General features: G+C 47.7%; 1 protein-coding gene across 3 annotated transcripts in view; it reads right to left on the reverse strand.

The window, feature by feature from the left end:
• myo9ab (myosin IXAb) overlaps nt 1-21,332 on the reverse strand; it is a 97,983-nt gene that overhangs the window by 45,040 nt on the left and 31,611 nt on the right. For 2 of the 3 annotated variants that reach the window (XM_030365982.1, XM_030365984.1), the window contains exons 3-8: nt 9,954-10,048; nt 9,406-9,468; nt 6,222-6,321; nt 4,793-4,846; nt 1,008-1,105; nt 374-500 (exon numbers count right to left, since the gene is read on the reverse strand). In XM_030365982.1, coding sequence (XP_030221842.1) covers nt 374-500; nt 1,008-1,105; nt 4,793-4,846; nt 6,222-6,321; nt 9,406-9,468; nt 9,954-10,048 — 537 coding nt within the window. The remainder of the gene's footprint in view (nt 1-373; nt 501-1,007; nt 1,106-4,792; nt 4,847-6,221; nt 6,322-9,405; nt 9,469-9,953; nt 10,049-21,332) is intronic. The other variant, XM_030365983.1, reaches the window with a different exon arrangement.

The raw sequence follows: 21,332 nt of genomic DNA on the forward strand, positions 1-21,332 counted from the left end.
CCGCCGGCCTTGATTGTGCAACTGCAACGCGATGCCCAAACAAAACCAATACCATTATTAGACTCTGGAGCCCCTGATTGGCCCTCTCTGCACGGCGTCAGAAAGCCAAGAAAAGCATTCTGCGTTTCACTTAAACACACGGTCGATAAGACGCCCCGTGAATGATACGATAAGCATTCTCACTGGTCCGAGCCAGTTAAAGTAATACCGATGGAACTCAATACTTTATACTTTTGAAACCACCACCTCAAAAAACGTTTAAAACCAGGAGATGGCGGTGGTTGGAATATGCCGTGTCAGCACATTCATCCGTCGAGCCCCCCCCCCCCCGCCGCCTTCCCCGGACCCCGTCCCGCGTGCCGCCCCGTCTCACCTCCAGCAGCTCAGACACGATGGGCAGGACCTCCGGGTTGCAGATGTCGATGGAGTCGTCTCTGTAAGTCTTCTTCTTGTACCGGATGTTCCCCAGCAGGAGGATGGCCGACAGCAGCGAGAAGATCCTTCGAAGGAAACCAAAAAAAACCTTAGACTGAAATCGTACATTTAGCAAACGTAACTCCCATTTACATATACATTCAGGGCATTTAGCCGACACTTTTATCAAAAGCGAAATTACAAAGAGTACATTTGTCAGAAGACGGAGAATGGAGAAACAATGCATCGCAATATATCACTTACACAGTGAGGTTGAAAATAAACAAAGCATGCAATCAAAGTCGGAGGAGTGGCTACAAAACAACAGTCAAAGGGTTGCGCTGATTCTGAAATACAAGGTTAGTATTTGTCGTTTTTTGTATGTGTAGCTGGGATGATTCCATGTCAGGTATCTAAACATGGGTGCATTTTACTTATTTATTTTTGGGGGGGGGGGGGTGGGGGAGGGGGGTCTGGTCCCCAATGCCGTGCTCTAAGATCCCAGTGGGAGGGGCAAGGGATTGTGAGAACTCTGTGGCTTTGATTGCGCTTTGTGAACCTTAGGGAGACAGAGGTACCAGGTAAGGACTTACTGTTTCCTCGTAGCAGGCAGGAAGCCCACCATCTCCATGGCCAGCTGGAGTCTCTCAAAGTCGTGCTTCAAGTCCTCCCCTTCCACTGTGAAGCAGTCCTACTCCACACGCACACACACACACACACACACACACACACACACATACAAAAGGGGCAAAGACTTTGTAAGAAAGAGAGAGGGATAACCACAAGGATCGGCATTTGAAAGCCGTCACTACACCTTTACCTAGCTGCTGTTTGATCCCTTCCTCACAACAGAGGGACTCCTGGCTCTTAACATTACAGTGTCAGTGCAGGAGCAGAGAGGACGCTTAAAGATGATTGGTTAAGTGGCTAATTAAGTCATCGCATGTGGCCGACGTGCCTGTCCGGTAGCGTTAAGCGTGAGAGCGTCTCTGTGTGTGTTTCCAGGCCCTCTGGTCAGCCAGTGTGCCTCAGTAAAAACTGTAATTAGCGCATACCGACGTGAGCTGTCCGGGGCCAGAGAGGACACAGTATCCCATAATAATCCTCCAGGCCGTGTATCAGTTCCATATACTCTCTCTGAGCCTTCACCGACACTGCTCTTCCCTCACTTTCTGTTTTTCCTTCGGCGTTCCGACTTGCCGCGGAGCAGCGAGGCCAAATGCCTGCGTTACTCCCGCACGTTTGTCCAGCAGCAGCAATGTGAAGGTGGGGATAAGGTGGGGATGTGGTGGGGGTGGGTGGAGGAGAGAGAGGGGTCTGTGGGTGTTGGTGGTGGAGGTGGTGATGTTGGTTCTCGGGGAAACTCCAGAAGTACAGGTAGTTCTTCGGAGGAATTGCTGATTTCAATTTTGTTCAAACCATGTGCCAAGTGGCTTCAAAAGATTTTGAGAAATAAGTGCGGAGAATACTTGGCTGAGGGGCTCCGATGCCAGAGGAAACTGCAGTGCAGGACGTGGTCGGGAACTATATAAGGACACACTGTGACCCTGACACAGAAAATAAGATTCCTCTTAGCAGAAGAGGAATCCTAAACTTGCACTTAAAAATAACACTTAGCATTGTGTAGCAATTTATCCTAGCTTCTCTGTTGTATACGGGGAACGGTTTAACCTAACAATTCTTAGTGCTTGGCACTTGGTTCTGTGAACATCCTTACTGTACCGACAGCGAAATATTGTTGATCTTTCTTCTGACAAATGTCCTTATTGTAAGTCGCTTTGGATAAAGCGTCTGCTAAATGCCCTAATGTAACCTGGGCCTGAACATAAGCCCAGCCTATGTTGAGCCTGGGCTAAAATGTGTTTTTATCGTAATGTATTCACAGTAACTCACAGTAAGCGTCACTCACGCGAAGCATATCTGAGAATGCAGATGATGGGTTTACAGATTTGAAAAGCACATTGATACGCACAAATCAAATCAAAACGTGCCAGAGTGAGTCAAGCCAAGGCTCAGCAATCAGTCACCTCAACCAAAACCAAACAAAAGGCCAAACCAAAGTGATTGCTGTGTTGTGCCTTCAGTTCTCCACCAAGCCAACAAGCAAACAAAAGAACACATGATCGCAAAGGAAATGATACGATCGCTCTGCCATCGCTCCACGGCCGACGAAAGCACTGCAGACAGACACATCTGAACCGGCCACACGGTGCACACAACCGACGCCCCGGCAGACAAACAGATCCCAGAGCTGCACACGCCAAACACAAACATCCCCAACGTAATGCCTGGTGTTTGGGATCACAGGTTATAATTAGAATGGGATCTATTCTGGATGCGCGATACCAGACATTACTACTGGCATCTGTATAAACACGTCTCTGTCGTAAAACGTCCTATGTATGGAGGCTTGGCCTGCTGAGAGGTCAAAGGTTAAAAAGGCCCCCGGGGTTGGTCAAATGCCCAGACAGCTGTCAAGGATTGCTAGACTGCCTCTCTGTGTGTGTGTGTGTGTGTGTGTGTGTGTGTGTGTGTGTGTGTGTGTGTGTGTGTGTGTGTGTGTGTGTGTTGTGTGTGTGTGTGTGTGTGTGTGTGTGTGTGTGTGTGTGTGTGTGTGTTTCTCTCTGCTCATGTCAGAGAGTTGCCTAAGATGGTGACATCATGTCGTTGGAGTTAGGGTCACCCAGGGATGAGGTCACAGCTTGACCCCCCCCCCCCCCCCCCTTGTTGAACTGAGCTTTACTGAGTCCAGTAAAAAAAAACACATGGCAAACTGTGAGGGACAGGAGAACTTGTGTGTGTGTGTTTGTGGTTCTGAGTGTGCATCTGTGTGTGTGTGTGTGTGTCTGTGTGCATTTGTCTGTGTCTCTGTGTGTGTGTGTGTGTGTGTGTGTGTGTGTGTGTGTGTGTGTGTGTGTGTGTGTGTGTGTGTGTGTGTGTGTGTGTGTGTGTGTGTGTGTGTGTCTGTGCGTCTGTGTCAGTGAGTGAGTGAGTGAGTAAATGTGTATGTGTGTCATTACATAATGTTTTGAAACAGTGATTTAAGGCTTTGAGAATCGAAGTAAAAGGAAGCAGTCCCAGAGCTGAGGCCTGTGCAATGCAGTAGGTGTGTTGTAGAGTCAGGGGGGGGTGTAGTACACACACCTACTGCAGGGGGGTACCCCTTCTGTTAGACCCTTTATCAAACCTGATCCACCAGACATTACTCACGGCATGTGAAGGCTTGCCAGACAGTGATGGCTTCAAGACCCAAGACACACACACCCACACACAGCCATAAAACTGCACGCACAAACACGCACACGCGCACACACAAACAAAGCATTACATGTGGACACACACACACACACACACACACACACACACACACACACAAACGTACATATCGATTACACACCTTTGCGATAGTTCAGGTCTTTCAAAAGCCAATTCACATTTTAAAGGGTAATTTTAAGGTGTGCTTATAAATATAAATTCACTTAAATATATATATTCCTAGTTCTCTACTTATAAAGGTATAATGCACACAACAGGGATTTCCATGGATTTCTTATTTTCTCCTCATAGGTGTTGATGACACAGTATATTATCAACACACCCAGGTAACTGACAGAATTTAGCCAATTACAAAGAAGCAGGAGATGGAAACCAAAAGAAACTGCAGTAACCCCTCTTTCACCAGAGATGGTGCTGTTCCTCTGTGGTTTGAAATCTGATTTACAATACAAGTTAATGTATAAATCTAATACATTTAACGATATCGGTAAAACAATTATCAATGTTAACTCTAACAATGCTATTGGCTTTAAAAACTCCTGAACGTTAACAGAAGACAGCTTGATGCCAGCTCCCAGTTTAATGCATCCAAAAAATAAGCCTTTGTTTAAAGGGAATCAGATCTTTGTATGAACTGATGTTATTTCGTAAGCACAGATACCAGTAGCTTGGGGCAATCAGTAATTCAATGACAAAAGCTAGCATGACAGAAAACAATTTAACTGTTAACAGTTAACATGTCTAATTGCAAATACATAATTTTGCAGTAATTATGATAATGTAGACTATATTTTTAGATGGAGGAAAGTCCCAAGTATTCATATTCAAAGAACACTTTATCCCTTTAATCCTCACAGCGAATGCAATATTCGGAGAGCAGATTGCATCATTGGAAAGCAACGGAGAGGCATCGCAATAGGTCAGCACCCTCTTCACCCACACACTGGTACACACGGCTTCGGAGCGGGGAGGAAATGTGTTGACAGGACAAGACCATGACTGAACACAGCACCGAAAGCCCGGGGGCAGACACACACATACACACACAAGCGCACACATACGGGCCTGGACACACACACACACAACACGATACTATACTGACCAGCTCGCTTTCATAGTAATTGTCCCAGTGGAGTTTGTTTGATTTCTTTGTCATCTGGAAGCAAGGTAGAGCAAGTTAGCAGAAGATTAAAATACCACATTGATAAAATCCTCCTACACACACACACACACACACACACACACACACACACACACACACACGCACGCACACACACACATCCACCTAGTCCAGTCATGACTGACTCCACTCGGCTGGGACCTCATCAGGCAGGATGTTGAATGACACAACCTGGTTGGAATGGTCCTGATTGAAAGACAGAACCACTCTGATGATGAAAGGCTGCTGGCTCCTTAAAGAGGTAGGGCGGTGACACACAGGAAGGCTTAACGAGGGGTAAACAGCAACACACACACACACAAACACACACACACAGACACACAGAGATGGGTGGACGGACAGACAGACAGAACGAAGGACAAGCAGACAGACAGACAGACAGGAAACCTTGGGCGTCGGACTGAATAGAAAAATATATAAATCCTAATAATGGAACAGTGAAGTATTGAAAATCTTCATAGAGTCTGCGTGCGTGCGTGTGTGTGTGTGTGTGTGTGCGTGTGTGTATGCGTGTGTATATGAGTGTGTGTTTGTCCCATCAACGCAACCGCTAAACAAAAGCATGCATGGCTTTCACTTTTTTTTTTTCCTAAATCAGTCACCCTGATTACACTCAGCATCTTCTATTGCCATGGAAACAGGGCCACATGGTAACACGCAGCGTGTGTGTGTTTGTGGGGGGGGGGGGGGGGGGATTGTTGTTATGAGGATTAAGGAATGGCCCACATTGTTACTATAGGAAGGAAGCGAGGAACAAAATAAGGGGCAGTGTGTTTTTTTGGGCTTTCTCCCTGGCGTCCCCAGATGGGAGGAGGGGCATCGGACCCTCATCTCATCTGGTGCCAATGAACACAGATGCACACCACCGAGCGAGCACACACATACAGGAAGGCATACACACAACATCCAATCTCTCTCTCTCTCTCTCTCTCTCTCTCTCTCTCTCTCTCTCTCTCTCTCTCTCTCTCTCTCTCTCTCTCTCTCTCTCTCTCTCTCTCTCTCTCTCTCTCTCTCTCTCTCTCTCTCTCTCTCTCTCTCTCTCTCTCTCTCTCTCTCTCTCTCCCTCCCTCTCTCTCTCCCTCCCTCCCTCCCTCCCCTCCCTCCCTCTGATAAAAACACACAATCATGCACTCATCCCTTTTCACACACTAATTAACAAACAGAAAAAGGTAAACACCCAACCCACACACATAGACATACGCACAGTTGGGCAAGCTTGAACACACACACATAGACTGATGCAATCAGTTGCACGTTAGGGTACAAAGGGAATCGCTTTACTTTCTGGGAAACAGAGGAGAGGAGGAGGAGAGGGAGGAGGATTGTGTGTTTGTGTGCGTGTGCTGTGTACCTGGTTGAGGTAGTGGTACTCTTCCGGTTGCAGCAGATGAAAGGTCTTCCTTTCCTCCTCACTCGCTCCCGCCAACAAGTAGTAAAATACATGGTAGTTCCTATGAGAGAGAGACACACACACCACACACACACACACACACACACACACACACACACACACACACACACACACACACACACACACACACACACACACACACACACACACACACACACACACACACACACACACACATATATATATAACAACAGGAATCCATGGTGGACAGAGGTTAGATCTGTTGAATATCTTCAGGAAGACATAATTGTAGACCTTCTTTATTATACCGTATCCAAGACAATGTGATGCGTATTTGTTCACCTCCGATCCATCATCGTTCAGCGGTGACAGCATAACAATCCCCGTCGACGTGACCTCCATCATAGCAATCGGAACAACATAACCCAACCCTTCATTACAAATGCCCAAATAAGGGGCTTTGTTTTCGTCTAACGAAGAGTGAGAGGAGTGCTACTCCTTCCAATTACCCTAGCCTATTTTCCTTTTAGAGCCTAAATCTTTGCTAGGCTATGGATATGTCACACCCTGGACGTGTGTTCCCCCGGTCTAACAAAGAAGAGCAGTGTGCGCTGGGGGGGGGCTGGAGCCGACGGAATGTATGATTAGCCGTGACAAAGGCTGTGGTCTCGGCCAGCCGGGTACAGTGTGTAATTTTGTTACTATAAGGGGTCTGCGTACGAATGCTAACACATGCTAACACACACACACACACACACACACACACACACACACACACACACACACACACACACACACACACACACACACACACACACACACACACACACACACACACACACACACCCACCCCACAAGACACTGGGCAGTGGACAGAATGAATACTGCGGTGGAGGGTTAGAAACCCCTGGGGTGGAAAGTTAGGCCGTAATGTGATTTTTGGTGTTTGAATAGCGAGGGTATGGACAACGTTAAATGTTTTTTTTTGTATTTGTGCTACATGATGGATATTTACACAATCTTGTTACAAGAGTGGGAAAAATGGGAACAAATATTATCGACAGGAATTCTGCAACGAGCCCACATGCCCTTGGTTAGGTCTTCGGCAATTTGTTGATGTCAACATTTTTACGTTGACGCAGTAAATGTGTCGGCAAATCTGATTTGTTTTCATATTTTTGCGAGCTTGTTTTCCATCTACATGAGGAAACACTCCCGACCGCTGCCAAAGAAAAGAATGTCTTTGACCAAACCAAAGCTAAACTGTCACTTAGCTACCTCTAGCACGCAACGATGCTACGTGTGCGTTTATGTGTGTGTTTTCTTCTGTGTGTGTGTCAGTGTTTTTGTGTGTGTCCTGAAGTTAAAAGTAATACAAAATATTTGGGTCTATCATCAGCACATCACCATATTTTTGCTTACATTGGTAAATGAGTTTGAGATTGTACCCGGGGCAGTGCCGGTCTTCATGTACGCTTGCAGAGAAATAGGGCACATATCATATTTGGGATTATCATAAGTGTATTTTTGCTTACATTTGCTAAATGTGTATTTAGACTGTGCCCTTGGGAGTGTGTGTCTGTGGACTGTGTGTGTGCATCCGTGTGTGTGTGTGTCTGTCTCAGTGTGTGCGTGAATCTGTATGTGTGTGTGTATATGTGTGTGTGTGTGTGTGTGTGTGTGTGTGTGTGTGTGTGTGTGTGTGTGTGTGTGTGTGTGTGTGTGTGTGTGTGTGTGTGTGTGTGTGTGTGTGTGCGCATCTATGTAGATGTGTGTGTTTGAATGTGTGTGTCTGTATGGCCACTTTGCGTGTGAGCGTGTGCATGAGTGCGTGTCTATTTGCATGCCCTTGTGTGTGTGTGTTTGTGGAATGTCGGGCCCTAGAGTGATAGGCTGCTACATTATTCTGGATGGAAACCTGATGCCTTCTCCGCAGGAGGAGACATAATGGACCAGAGTGTCTGGTTCCAGAGGAAGCCAGCCCCTGACCAGAGCGGTAAAGGGACTAGACTCCCCGCCTAATACCCGAGGACCAATAAAAACATGCATACATCTTTATTTAGACCTTTGCATGCTCCATCAGCATTAAATGCTTTTTTGAAAGGGCCCCTAATGGTCCCCAGTTGGTACAGTCCACTGGGTGTGCTGGTAAGTAGATCGATCCATCACCCATCTGGTTGGACACTCCCATGTGTGATGTCACTAGAGGGTTGTCGATTCTGCAATGGCTTTTAATGGCTAATCCGTGTCCTGCCTGGTGGTAAAATAGCAGCCCTTTAAAAAAACAGCTCCCTGTACTCAACCTGACGAGGCTTTGGAGGTGCAACAACGAAATCGACAGCAACACGGAAATGACACGCAAATTGTAAACAGGATGGAAAGCTACTGAGCGGTCTCTTCAATATCTGCTAGCGAACATGACTAAATACATCCAGTATATGCCATTTGGAGGATGCTTTAACTGATCACCTAAGAGCAGGACTCACTTGTTCAGAGTTCACCTGGACCCCTGTTGCACACCTATTGTATGTTGCATGTCCTGGCACTTAAAACTAGTACTTAACGTCGTTTCTATGAACATATTTACTGTACCAACAGTGATATATATATATATATGGTTTCTCTTTCTTGCGACTCATATACTCGTTGTAAATCGCATTGGATAAAAGGATCTACTAAATGCCGCAAAAAAAGGCCCAGGATATGGGTGGTCACAGTGGGGAATCAAATCTTTAACACAGTGGCAGTGTGTATACCTTTGCTCCACCTCGTGTTAGACAGGACCACATTGAGCTGTATTGGACTATGTTGGACGTCTGTGCTCTCAGGAGACTGAATCAACCGTGTCATTCAGTCGCATTTGTGTGTTCAGTGCATCATTAATAGCTTTCTGTGTTACCGGCTCCCATACGATCAAATTAGACTCAAACACGATGCAATTAGAGCTCATGATTGGATAATGAGTTAATCATTTCCTGGACGTGTTCTGCCGATGGAGCCTCACACTGCTATTCTGAGTGAGTCCCCACACTGTGCGGCGCGGGGAGGGGGGTGTGTGCCTGATGTCTGGCCTGATTTGTGGCCTGATGTCTGGGCGTGCTCCCATGCTGCGGTCACTGGGTCACTGGGTCTCAGGACCTGGGTTGGGGGGGTCAGTTCTCACCTCTCGTTGTGCTCCTGGTAAACCAGACGGGACTTCTCCAGCAAGTACTTCTCCACGTAGGCCCTGTAAACACAACCCCATCACGCACACGCACACACACACACACACACACACACACACACACACACACACACACACACACACACACACACACACACGTGAGAGAGGCTCCGGACCTGGGGAAGTTCTCATTGGCCAGAGAGACTGCCAGGTGTTCAGTGAAGAAACAAACAGGAACCAGAGACGAGAAGGCAGACATCCTAGCCCACACCACTCAGTACAGCACCGTATGGTTCTATTGTTGTTCTCAATATATGTATGTCACAGCAGGACATGCCTTTTTTTTTTGCACATTAACCACTGCGAAGATCTTTCTAATAACGTTTTTGAATCGTATCTATTTTGTATCTACTACAGTTGATCTATCCGTTTAATGTGGGTGTTCCAAATTGTGTCCTTATCATTGTTCGTATTCTTATAGTAAATTCCTGTTCTTATCTTCACATGTTTGTGTGTGCTCTGCATGTGTGTGTGTGTGCGCTGCTCACCCTCGGACAGTTCCACTCTCCTGGTAGTTGACCTGGATGAACTTCCCGAAGCGGCTGGAGTTGTTGTTGTGGGCCGTCTTGGCGTTCCCGAAGGCCTGGGCACGAGAGAAGACAAGAAGAAAGGTTCACCTCGAGGTCAGAGGTCACAGAGAAACAGGCAATATCTCCCGTACACAACGCAGGTTGAAACTCAGCTACTGGCTGAGGATCACTAGCCAAGAGGAGAGGAGAGGAGAGGAGGGGGGGAGGAGAGGAGAGGAGAGGAAAGGAAAGGGAGATGAGAGAAAAGGAGAGGAGAGGAGGGAAGAGGAGAGAGGAGAGGAGGGAAGAGGAGAGGAGGGGGAGGAGAGGGGAGGAGAGAGGAGAGGAAAGGAGAGAAGAGATTAGAAGAGAATAGAAGAGGAGAGGGGAGGAGAGAGGAGAGGAGAGGAGAGGAGAGGAGAGGAGAGGAGAGAGGACAGAGGGGAGGGGAGGATAGGGAGATGAGGGAAAAGGAGAGTAGAGGAGAGAGGAGAGGAGAGAGGAGGAAATGGAAGAGAGTTAAAAAGATGAAAGGAAGAGGGATAGTAGAGGTAAAAGATGGGGAGTCATAGGGGAGAGGAGCGGTAGCGAAGTGGAGGGAAGAGAAGAGGAGAGGGAGAAGAGAGGAGATGAAAGGAAAGGTAAGGAGAGAAAGAGGCAAATTAGAGGGAGGGGGAGAGGAGAGCAAGAAAACACTGCCTGAAGTGGAACTCATCCATCCCACACGGAAATGGAAACCGCGATTCTGCGAAGGTTTTCAACTGCGATCATTTTCCTGAAAATAAGTCCCCAGGTCTCTACTGCCCACCTTAGCACGAGTCTAAGAAGAATGCTCACTTCCTGGATGGGATGCGCGGGTGGCGTGCACTCAGCTCTGGTGGAACGCTGTCACCGGCGATCATATCAGGACGAGACCGACAGCAGACGGACAGACACCCCGTGAGTGATAATCACACGACTTAGAGCCACAACCACTAGGGGAAGCAGCCAGCCAGGAAGGCTAAATTAAATGCGTGTCTGTGTGCGTGTGTTTTTTCGGTTCTCACAGGTGTTTGTACCGTGGTGGGTTTGCTTGCTCCTGTGGTGTGTCTGTGTCTGTGTCTATGTCTGTGTCTGTGTCTGTGTGTGTGTGCGTGCATGCGTGTGCTTGATTTTATATAATAAGTGATGAGTGTGAGGTCTGCATCTATAGAAGAGGATGTGGCCGTGTCGCATGCTTGCGTGTCCCTTCATAAGAGGATGTGGCATCTCTTCATAAGAGAAAAATGCAGTGTATGTACACATTTCATAATGCGATGGCAGTGTGTATGTTTGTGTGTGTAGGACTGCATCCAACCAGCCTGAAACCCCTATAGGTCGTTAGAGGAACTACATGTTGGTCGCACTGGTGGGGGTTACGCACAGGCGGTTATGGAAGCATTATCAAGGGCATAGAAGGCACAGTAACCTGACATAGCAGGTAGCAGATATAGTGGTGAGGGTGTTTCACACCCAGGAACGACAAGCACTGTATTTCACCCCTCACAAACCTGTAGACACCCTTGAGCAAAATGCTATACAATGCCTCGTACCCAAACTCACCATGAATCACTTTGAAAACACAGCCACTGTTAAAGAACTAGACGTTTAAAACTGCGTGTGCGTGTGAATGTTAGCGTGTTTAGCTCCAGTCTCCGCCACAAAGACCACCGCAGCAGTTTAACCCTCCTCCACCATGTGAAGTGGTTCCTAATCTCTGGTGATAGATAGCCTCGGGGGTGAACAGAGTGTGTGTACGGTGGATTGTTCCTGGGTTTGTAGCGCAGCGTATCGACAGCGGGGCCTGGGGGAACATTGGCGGGCTAGGCAGGTTCTGTGTCAACAGAGGCAACCCGTCATTAAACTGTCGGCCTGGGATGGCGGATGTGTGGGCCGACGTCATCTCAACCGTCCTCCTGGGATAACCTTTACACGTTATGCAAATAAATAGGATCCCCAAACGTGATCCATGTCGTTTCATTGGATGAGGGGTGCTGCATGTTTAGAGCTTAACCTACCTTATGCGAGATATAAATTAACTTAAACACACCGCGCCGTCCCATCAGGGCGTGTGTGTGAGCGTGCGGCCGTCTTTGTGTGTGTGTGTGTTTGATTGCGTGTGTCTTTGTGTGTGTGTTTGCTTGCGTGCTTCGTTGTGTGTGTGTGTGCATGCGTGCGTCTTTGTGCATGTGTGTGTATGTCTTTGTGCGTGTCTGTCAGTATTGTTAACCAGTGTGACAGTGGCTACCACAATGTCAGACTGTCCCAGCCAGCCTGCCAGTCATCATGTCCCACGAAGCTGCAAAAAAGACCAATCCCACCACCTCTGAAGGAGGCCTGCTGCAGTGCCATTAAAACGGAGGGGTTGACACAGACAAGAATTAGCATGCGCTGCCCCCGACGACACCCTAGGTACACAGCACTTATCCAATGCTAATGCTAGACACGTGTTGCAATAGCCGCTTCACTGTCACCAGCTCTCTCTCCCCCTGTTGGTTGCCCCACTTTTCCATTCTCACAAAGTCACATGAAAGCAGAAAAACAACAAAAGCCCTAAAACATCCCGGAATCACTAATCGCTGGAGGGCTGTATGGCAGAGGACTGATGCCGGAACCACAGGCACAGGGTTAGTGAAATCCACGGACATCCAGGTCAGCGTGTGGGTGGAGATTTATGGAGGGGGATGGTGGTGGGGTTATTAGGCGTGAATGAGGGATGCCAAACAGCAGAGGATCTATGAGCATGATCCGATATGGGCAGGGCGGTGCCACCCCCCGCTGGGTATCGACCCCAAAAACACCCGGATGGAAGCCCTCCACCGCACACACAGCGAAACCCAGCGTACAGACGAATACATCCTCCTCTCTGTGTCCACTGACGATGGACGCAGGAAAACAGCCGTTATCCTTCGGTAGCTCACCCACATGTGGTTTAACCGACATCATTTCTTGAAGCCGTTGACTGATTTGTTTTCTATTCTGTAGATCTGGTCGCGTTATCTTTCAATAATCTGTCAGTTCATCAAAGCATTCTGAAAATAATCACACACACACACACACACACACACACACACACACACACACTCCAGGCCAGGCGGGGTGTTAGTCGTAGACACTAAGCATATTTGCTGCCTCATTAAACAACTGTAGCATGTCAAAGCAAAGCGGGCTGGCACATTATACCTCCTAATAACAAACGCGCGACTCCGTAGCGCTCTAGCCTCTGAACTCCATGAAATCCCTCCGCTTCCTCGGATAGCAGTCGCAGCTCTGCTTCACATGGCAAGACAGCCGTGCACATGTGTGCGTGCGTGCGTGCGTGCGTGCGTGCGTGCGTGCGGTGCGTGCGTGCGTGCGTGCGTGCGTGCGTGTGTGTGCGCGCGTGTGCATTCTTGCGCATGTGTCTGTGTACGTGCGCTTGCCGGTATGTGTCTGTGTGCTTGCGTGCCTTTATGTGTCTGTGGGTGTGTGCGTGTGTGGGCATCACCTCCCCGATGCCGTCCTAAACATTGCATGTTTGTCTCGCTCTCCCTCTCTCCCTTTTCTAAAATATAGAGATTCTCTTTCTTCCGCCCACATCAAAGGCCCAGGAGAGGATGAGGACAGGCCGTGAGGCGCCCCCATTTCTGAGAAAAGGGGGTGCGGAGGGAGCACTGAGGGGGTGTACGGTTACATAAGTGCTTGAGGTTACAGAGTCAGGGCTAGCGGGGGACTCAAAGGCTAGAAAGGCGAGGCTAGGGCTAGCTAGCTTTCGTGGCGGTTTGGTGGAGATCAGGCAGAGGTAGAATTATTCCAGCATCCGGACGGATATTATCCAACACTATTCTAGCAGCACATAGCATAAACAAAATCTTGATATGAATAAATGAATAAGCACGAAATGCATTACATGCTCACCACCCACCAGAGGTTAGAGAGCATTTCTCTCAAAGCCTTGATGTGGAGGAGCTTGTGTCTCAGCTCCCATAATGAATGGATAACTACAGTCGGTACACAAGGCAGACTAACTCCACTTCAGCTGAAGCTTAACCAACAATTGATCTGCATCTTAATGGTACCACAATGTAACTCAGAACATAACCGAGCAAAAACTGAGGGTCTATGTATCTCTTGAACTCTTCATTTGCTCTCACATGTGGATCTGGTTGGAGGCCGGCGGTTCCTCCCTCCTAAGTCACACTCTGCCATCGAGTCCCCTTTAATGTGGAGGATGTTAGCGGTTAGCCTAGCGGTTAGCATGGGTAGGCTAATAACCGAGGATTGCCAAGATAAAAGTTTACAACTGGAATGCAGTCAGCCACTGTTGGATTACGGACTATTAGCAGTTGTAAAAATGCCCAGTATTTATCTATTGGGTTTTTATTTGCACACAATAAAGAACGTTTGAGCCCAGCTAAATAGATGACACCAGAGAGTGAATGAGGAAAACGGTTGTAGCAGCAGCTTCAAAAAGGTATGTAAAATAAAATCTTCACCACAAGTATATGTGTGTTGGCCTGGATCCACAGCAGTATGCTGCATACACTGCGATGGGGAATTACAGGAGAAGTAAAAATAAAAGCTAGTATTTATACTATCGTTGATAGTTTATTAGACAGTGGGATAGTGTTGAAATGAATGAGCTGACCAAGAGTACCTATTGACTGTCCGGGGGGAAAATCCCATTCACAAAAAAAAATCACAGGAGGCCAGAGCGAACACAAGAGTTGTGCAACTGTGTGTTGGGGGTGTGACAAAACATTTGTTGAAAAAAACAAAACGCTTTCTTGTTTGCGGTTTCAAGGAATGCGTCAGTTGACCTGGATAATGTCTGGCACCTTGACCAGGGGAGGATATGTTTTTGTGTGGTAAGGAGTGAGGTGGTGTCAGATGTCCCGGCAGAGCCCAGCGGACGAAGAGGAGGAGGATGGTGTATTATTCATCTCAAGTTATCCTTTCTTCTCTCGCACACACACACTCAAACACGCACACACGCGCGCACACACACATACACACAAATATGCGTGTTGAATCTAACACACACCCTCAAAGTAGGAGGTAAAGATGAAAAGAAATGAACTGGGAGATGAATATGACCGAGCACCTTGATAGTATGCAGCCCAGTCTCTGCCTCTGTCGCTCTTTCTCTCTCAAACGTGCTGTTGTCACCAGCACGCCAGGCCACATCTGGATCCCATTGGTCACAGGAAAGACTGAACACACAAGCCCAATAAACCTCTGTCCCTCAACCTACTCTCACCCCCTCTCTCTCTCTCTCTCACCCCCTCTCTCTCTCTCTCTCTCACCCCCTCTCTCTCCCACTCTCTCCCTCCCTCCCCTGTGCAGTCAGCAGCCCACACCCCTGCCACAACATGATCATGGTGACTGCGTGTGTGTGTATATGTGTATGTGTATGTGTGTGTGTTAACAGAGGGATGGGGGGTAGATGAGAGGAGAGGAGGATGGGATGAGGAGAAGAGAAGGAGAGGGAAGAGGAGAGGAGAGGACATGAGGAGAGTAAAAAGGAGAAAGGAGGGGAGAATAGGTGAGGAGGAGAGGAGAGGATGCCATGACAGACTGGGCGTCACGCCTTGCATGGCTATGATTGATCGCTGCAGCATTAAGTGCGGTTCTGGGAGCCCGTGGACTGTGAGAGAATTCAAAGGTTTTGATGAGCAGGATGAAAAGTAGCAGAAGAGAAGCGCCAGGGTGAGGATACAAGAGACAGCGAGAAACGTGCGCGTGTGTGTGATTTCTCCTCCTGCAGTCAACTGGTTTCCCAGTTGACTAGTCAGCAGTTTGCTGCTGACATTTTCTGTCCTCCTGCTTAGGACAGAAAATGGCATTGCGGTTAGTAACGCGGGCATAGTATTGGATTTAAACAACAAATCGTTTGAACAGGCCAAATAAACTAAGGGCTAGCCAGTTGTACATCCAATGAACGTGGTGTGGTTCTAACCACCGTTTAGAGAATCCAGGGGATTCACTGTGCCACAGGCTAACTGGATTTCAATGCAGTTAGCTCGCTAACATGCTACAGCTGTAAAGTTGGAGGAAGGGGCCGGCCTAGAGGGCCCATGGCACCGGGTGGCGTGATTGACAGGGTGTTGAGAGCGGAGAATCCTCAGGCTAAATTCAGTTGAAGAGCTAATCTCGGGGGGTGGGGCGCCTCTGGTAAAGGCCAACGGAAAAGCCTGACGATCTAGAAAATATGATTCATCTCTAGATGGTGATCGACTGAAGACCGAATTCAACTCCAAGTTAGAAAAAATAATTGACCCACTAGAATTGATGCAAGACCGCACACTACTCACTTTGTTTATGATTGTAAAGGAAAGTCCATACTTGTTTTCCGTTGACCAAGCTATTTGGGGCAATTACATTATGCATTAATAACTCACATCCATTACAATCTCAAATATCAGTTCAGTTAATCTTTGGCCTTCCATCTTGTATGGCAAATAAAAAGAGTTGAGAGCTACAGCAACCCACAACAGTCATACACATTTCCTTTCCAATGCACAATCCCTCCCATATTTGGCGCACAAGACCATCTATAAAAGGTTAACATTTGATACGTGCCATTATGTTAGGTTGCTAAGCTTACAATAGCTTGTAAAATAGGGAGCGGGTTAAATTCCCCCCCGAATGTTAAAAAGCTAACGCACACGAACCCCATGAAATCCCGACTTTATCCCTGCAAAAGAGCCTCGACATTTATTAAACACATATGGAAGGTTTTATCCCCGTTTTCTTATTGCAGCTATAAAGCCAACTTTGCCCGTTACCCAATCCAAACCCTGCTCTCCCCGGCTCCCCGAGAGCCACTTGCTGAAACCGTCGCTAACGCACAACAGTGGGAGAGAGCCGGACCCAGGACCCGGTCCTGCAGCGGTTATCATCCCATCTCAGAGCTCACAGATTGTATTGTGTTACCAGCCACCCCGGTGGAGGAAGGCGCGCGGAAGTTGAATTAGCCATACGGCGGGAACAGTGGAAATAGCATGAACTGATTCAATTAAAGGGTCCCCAGCATTCCTCCTGCCTTATCTGCCCTCCATCAGGAAGGGGAAAAGGCAGGGGGGCGGGGTCCCAGCAGCTCACAGTTGAGACGCATTTGGCTTTTTTCTGACTGCAAGGTTGGCACCCTATTCTCCTGCTTTTTTGTCTCTCTGCAAGCCAACTAAAGTCTCTCAGTCTCTCAGTCTCTCAGTCTCTCAGTCTCTCTCTCTCTCTCTCTCTCTCTCTCTCTCTCTCTCTCTCCCTCTCCCTCTCCCTCTCCCTCTCCCTCTCCCTCTCCCTCTCTCTCTCTCTCTCTCTCTCTCTCTCTCTCTCTCTCTCTCTCTCTCTCTCTCTCTCTCTCTCTCTCTCATTAAGAGCTCTGATACCTGCTCCCTTCGTGTCACTCAACTCATCTCATGATCTCATTACGCCCTCTGATCATGCCATCCATCTCCTCCTCTTTAAACCCTCCTCTATGTCTCTATGAGACGGTTGTATAGTGCACACTTTGTGTTTCTACTACACTAATTGTAGCCAACAGATGAGGAAACCGGTCCTCTGTGGCCAACCGCTCGTTCCTCTCCTTCCTCTATTTCATGAAACGTGAGCGACACTAGGATTAACTATTTAGTCCTTCAGCTGACTCTTTAATCCAAAGAAAAGTACAGCTTCATGTAGCATGTCATGTAGCATGGAGGATCCGATTTAAGATTATTATCTGAAGTCTGATGGCAGACGAGCCCAGATCTGGGTGAACGGGTGTTTCACTTTGTTTGTTTTGACCAATAATGTGGCTGGAGGTGGGGATCTGTTAGTGTGTCAGCAGAAGTAAACAGTAATAAAGTGTCTGTAAAGGTTTCACATCAACACCGTGTAGACTGGCCACTGTAGAAACGCACACATTCGAATCCATCTCTTATTAACCCCTTTTGAAAGCGTCATCCACTCGCACTAATGATTTCCTTCGACTTAAACTCTCTGTAACGAATCAGGAAACCACGTGTAACTCCGCCCCTTTCTGTGTCCGGCCCAGTCTCTCTCTTGGCCATCGCCCCCCGGAGGTTCTGCTGTAACACAGCAGGACTGCTGGACTCCGAGATGACTCAACCTGCTATTCAGAGACTGAGCTCACTGGCCCTCACATGGTGGTGTCCCAGTAAAGGGCCTCTCCTCCCCCCCCTAGCCTGGGGGCCGGCGGCCCCACCACTGTGATGCCACTGGGTGCATGGAGGAGGAAGTGGAGCTGGTGTTTATTGTTCACCTACAGGAAGCTGTAAACACCCTGCGCTGTGGCAGATCTGGCCCGTTAAAAACACCTTAGACACGCGGCCCAGGGGGACGCGGGGAAACTCCAAAGGCATTCCAGACACCGTACTTTGTTTTGGTGCTTTGTGAACAAGGGGAGATGGTGGTGAGACTGGCGGACACTATATGGATGAAATGTCGTATCGGTGTGGATTAGTGAAAATATACATTTCCAAAATAAAAGCCCTCGCGATATAGAGAATACATTCATGTATATTCTGCATTGAGAAGATATTATAATATTATTCCCATTAGTGGGATCTTTAATTCGCTAATATTACCTTACGGTAGCAGACGCAAATAATTATGTAGATACTGCATGATCCTCTTTGCCGAGTGATTCCCCTCATGCTCAACCTCATTTCAAAACAACAGAAAACAGCACGGTCTCCGCAGGAGTCTGAGCCGCGGCGTGCTGCTCAGCAGGCCGTCGCACGAGGAGCCAAACCTCACAGCGCTGGAAGTCTGCCTTAACCCCTCAGAAGAAGAAATTGGGGCACCAGGGGATCACATTGCCTTTGAAATGACTCCCTCTTGCTCTCCATTATTTAGAGTAAAAACCTCCAACCTTCTTCTCGCATGTTTCCTCCCCCTACCCCCTTTTTATTCAGTTTCTGGGAAGGAAGCCTCTCTCTCTCTCTCTCTCTCTCTCTCTCTCTCTCTCTCTCTCTCTCTCTCTCTCTCTCTCTCTCTCTCTCTCTCTCTCTCTCTCTCTCTCTCTCTCTCTCTCTCTCTCTCTCTCTCTCTCTCTCTCTCTCTCTCTCTCTCTACCTCTCTACCTCTCTCCCCCTCTCTCCACCTCTCTCTCTACCTCTCTCTCTACCTCTCTCTACCTCTCCCTCTCTCTCTCTCTCTCTCCCTAATGTCTCTCACTCTCTACAATGTCTCCATCTCTCTGGTCTCTCTTGTGTAACTGAATGGTTCCGTCTACCACTGAGTGCTCGTAGATTGGCAGGTGGAAAGCAACACAGAGTTCAGAGTGTACAGGACATCAAGCCTCACACTTGAAGGCTTCTCTCCTCATCATTACATCACTCCATCTAGTGCGTCCTACTGCCCACTTGTTTTCCATCACACCTCCCTGCCAGAGGACGGAGGAGGTGTGGGTGGAGGGCTGAATAGCGGCGGTGATTGGATAGCGGGTGGAGGGAAGTGTGGATGATAGGGTTGATCATTTTTTAAAGAAAGTAGGGATCAGCACTATTTCAATATCATGGTTTTGATATTGCCTTTGCGTTGAGTCTTTTCGCAGTCTAAATAGTTTTGTACTCCAAAGAAATGATGACGATATGATGTCTCCTTAAAACAGTGAAACAGTGCGAGGCCTGATACCCTGTACCCGTTTAACTATGTGTAGCTTTCCACCTGCCATTCTAATAGCACTCAACGGCACACGTCACCAGACAGAGTGACAGACTCATCCGTCCATTCATACTAACACAACAGCATTAATTCAACACCCCCGGACTGCTTGTGTATGTTTGACGAGGTGATCCGTATTCTACTTTGTGAGAGTGCAAGATAAAAGCCACCTGTACCAACTTGTACGCCTTCACCTTTCGGTGAATAGAAAGTAAAGTCGTAGATTAGGCCATCTTTTGTTTGGCTCCGACGGGGCCTCAAAGGCCTGCACTTGACAAACACGAGAACCCAGGCGCAAGAGGATAAAGCAGGTAGCAATACACTGCCACCACAAAGCAACCACCGTGGCTTCTAAGCCTGACCCATCAGCTACACCTGGGTGAGCCTAAAATCTTCCATAACTTTCCAGGAACAACGACGTTCACCCTTTCCCGATACATCGCCCATAAGACTTTTCTTCCCTCTATTTTTACTTGTGTGTTTCTCTTTTTGATGTCTCTATACAGCAGAGCTACAGAGCAGACACAAACACGACAGCTCTGTACAATCCATCCATCCATCAGTGTGTCAGTTAGTCTGTGTGGAAGCTACATTTTACGGGCACGCCGCTGTAATTAAAGCACTTAAATCACAGACCTCTGCACTGCAGGCAAACCAAGCACTGGGCTAAATGTGGAGGGGTCAAGTGCAGGCGGACTCAAAGTACAGAGGGAAGACCTTGCTCCATTTGGTGAAGGCCGAAGGCAAGGCAAGGCGCATGCATGCGAGTTAGAGAGTGTGTGTGTGTGTGTATGCGTGTTTCATGCCTTATAAGTGACCAACTGTGGTATGGAAAATGCATAGAAATGCAAATAAATGTATATTCAGAGAGGTAGGTTAACTCAGAGTCCACCGAGCAGCTTTAGAACACATGTTCACAAAGTGTATCCACATGAAAAACCATCACTTCAGTTCAAACACAAGGCAAAAAAGAAAAACCTGAGGAGGTGATGAAGAATAACTTATTTTAGGGCACTTCTTGACAGAAAAGTATTTGATTGAATTTTGAAGCATGATCATGGGAAGATAGAGGCAGCAATTTGCCAAGCACATCTTCAATAAGACAATGGCTGTACATCATTCTTATGGGGAACCTTTCACAAAACATCAAAGAACGCAAAAGGTGAGGGGGAGTGATCATTGTGGAGGGCTAAGGATTGGCCACGTCGGGAGAGAGAGAAAATAAATTTTCTATACACGATGGGGGAAAGTGGACATGTCTGTGAGACTGCAAGATGGGTAAGGAATCGACACAACCAAGACTAGTATCAGTAGATTAGTATCAGACTTTGTGGTGTCATGCAAACTACCATAACACCTTTCAAATAGAGAGAAGAAGGGAGACACCTCTAGGAGCAAGGAGAATGTAAACAAAATACTTGAATGATTAGTAATTATATAAACAAGGTTTATGCAATTTGTATATCATTTTATATAAACATTACGATTCATATTTCCACCACAGTCGGGCATGGGTGGAGGGAGGGCAGCAATCGATACATACAGAGAAAGATCTAGACTGCGGTTAGGCGTCCAGGGCGGTTAGTGATGATCTAGTTAGCTTCATGGTTCCTCTGTGTCCAGATGTCTGCTCCTTCACTCTCACGGACGCTCGTCCATCTCCTCCTTGTCTCTGACCGACGCCACGTAAGC

This window comes from Gadus morhua, chromosome 9 (assembly GCF_902167405.1).
Source record: "Gadus morhua chromosome 9, gadMor3.0, whole genome shotgun sequence".
NCBI classification, from domain to species: domain Eukaryota; kingdom Metazoa; phylum Chordata; class Actinopteri; order Gadiformes; family Gadidae; genus Gadus; species Gadus morhua.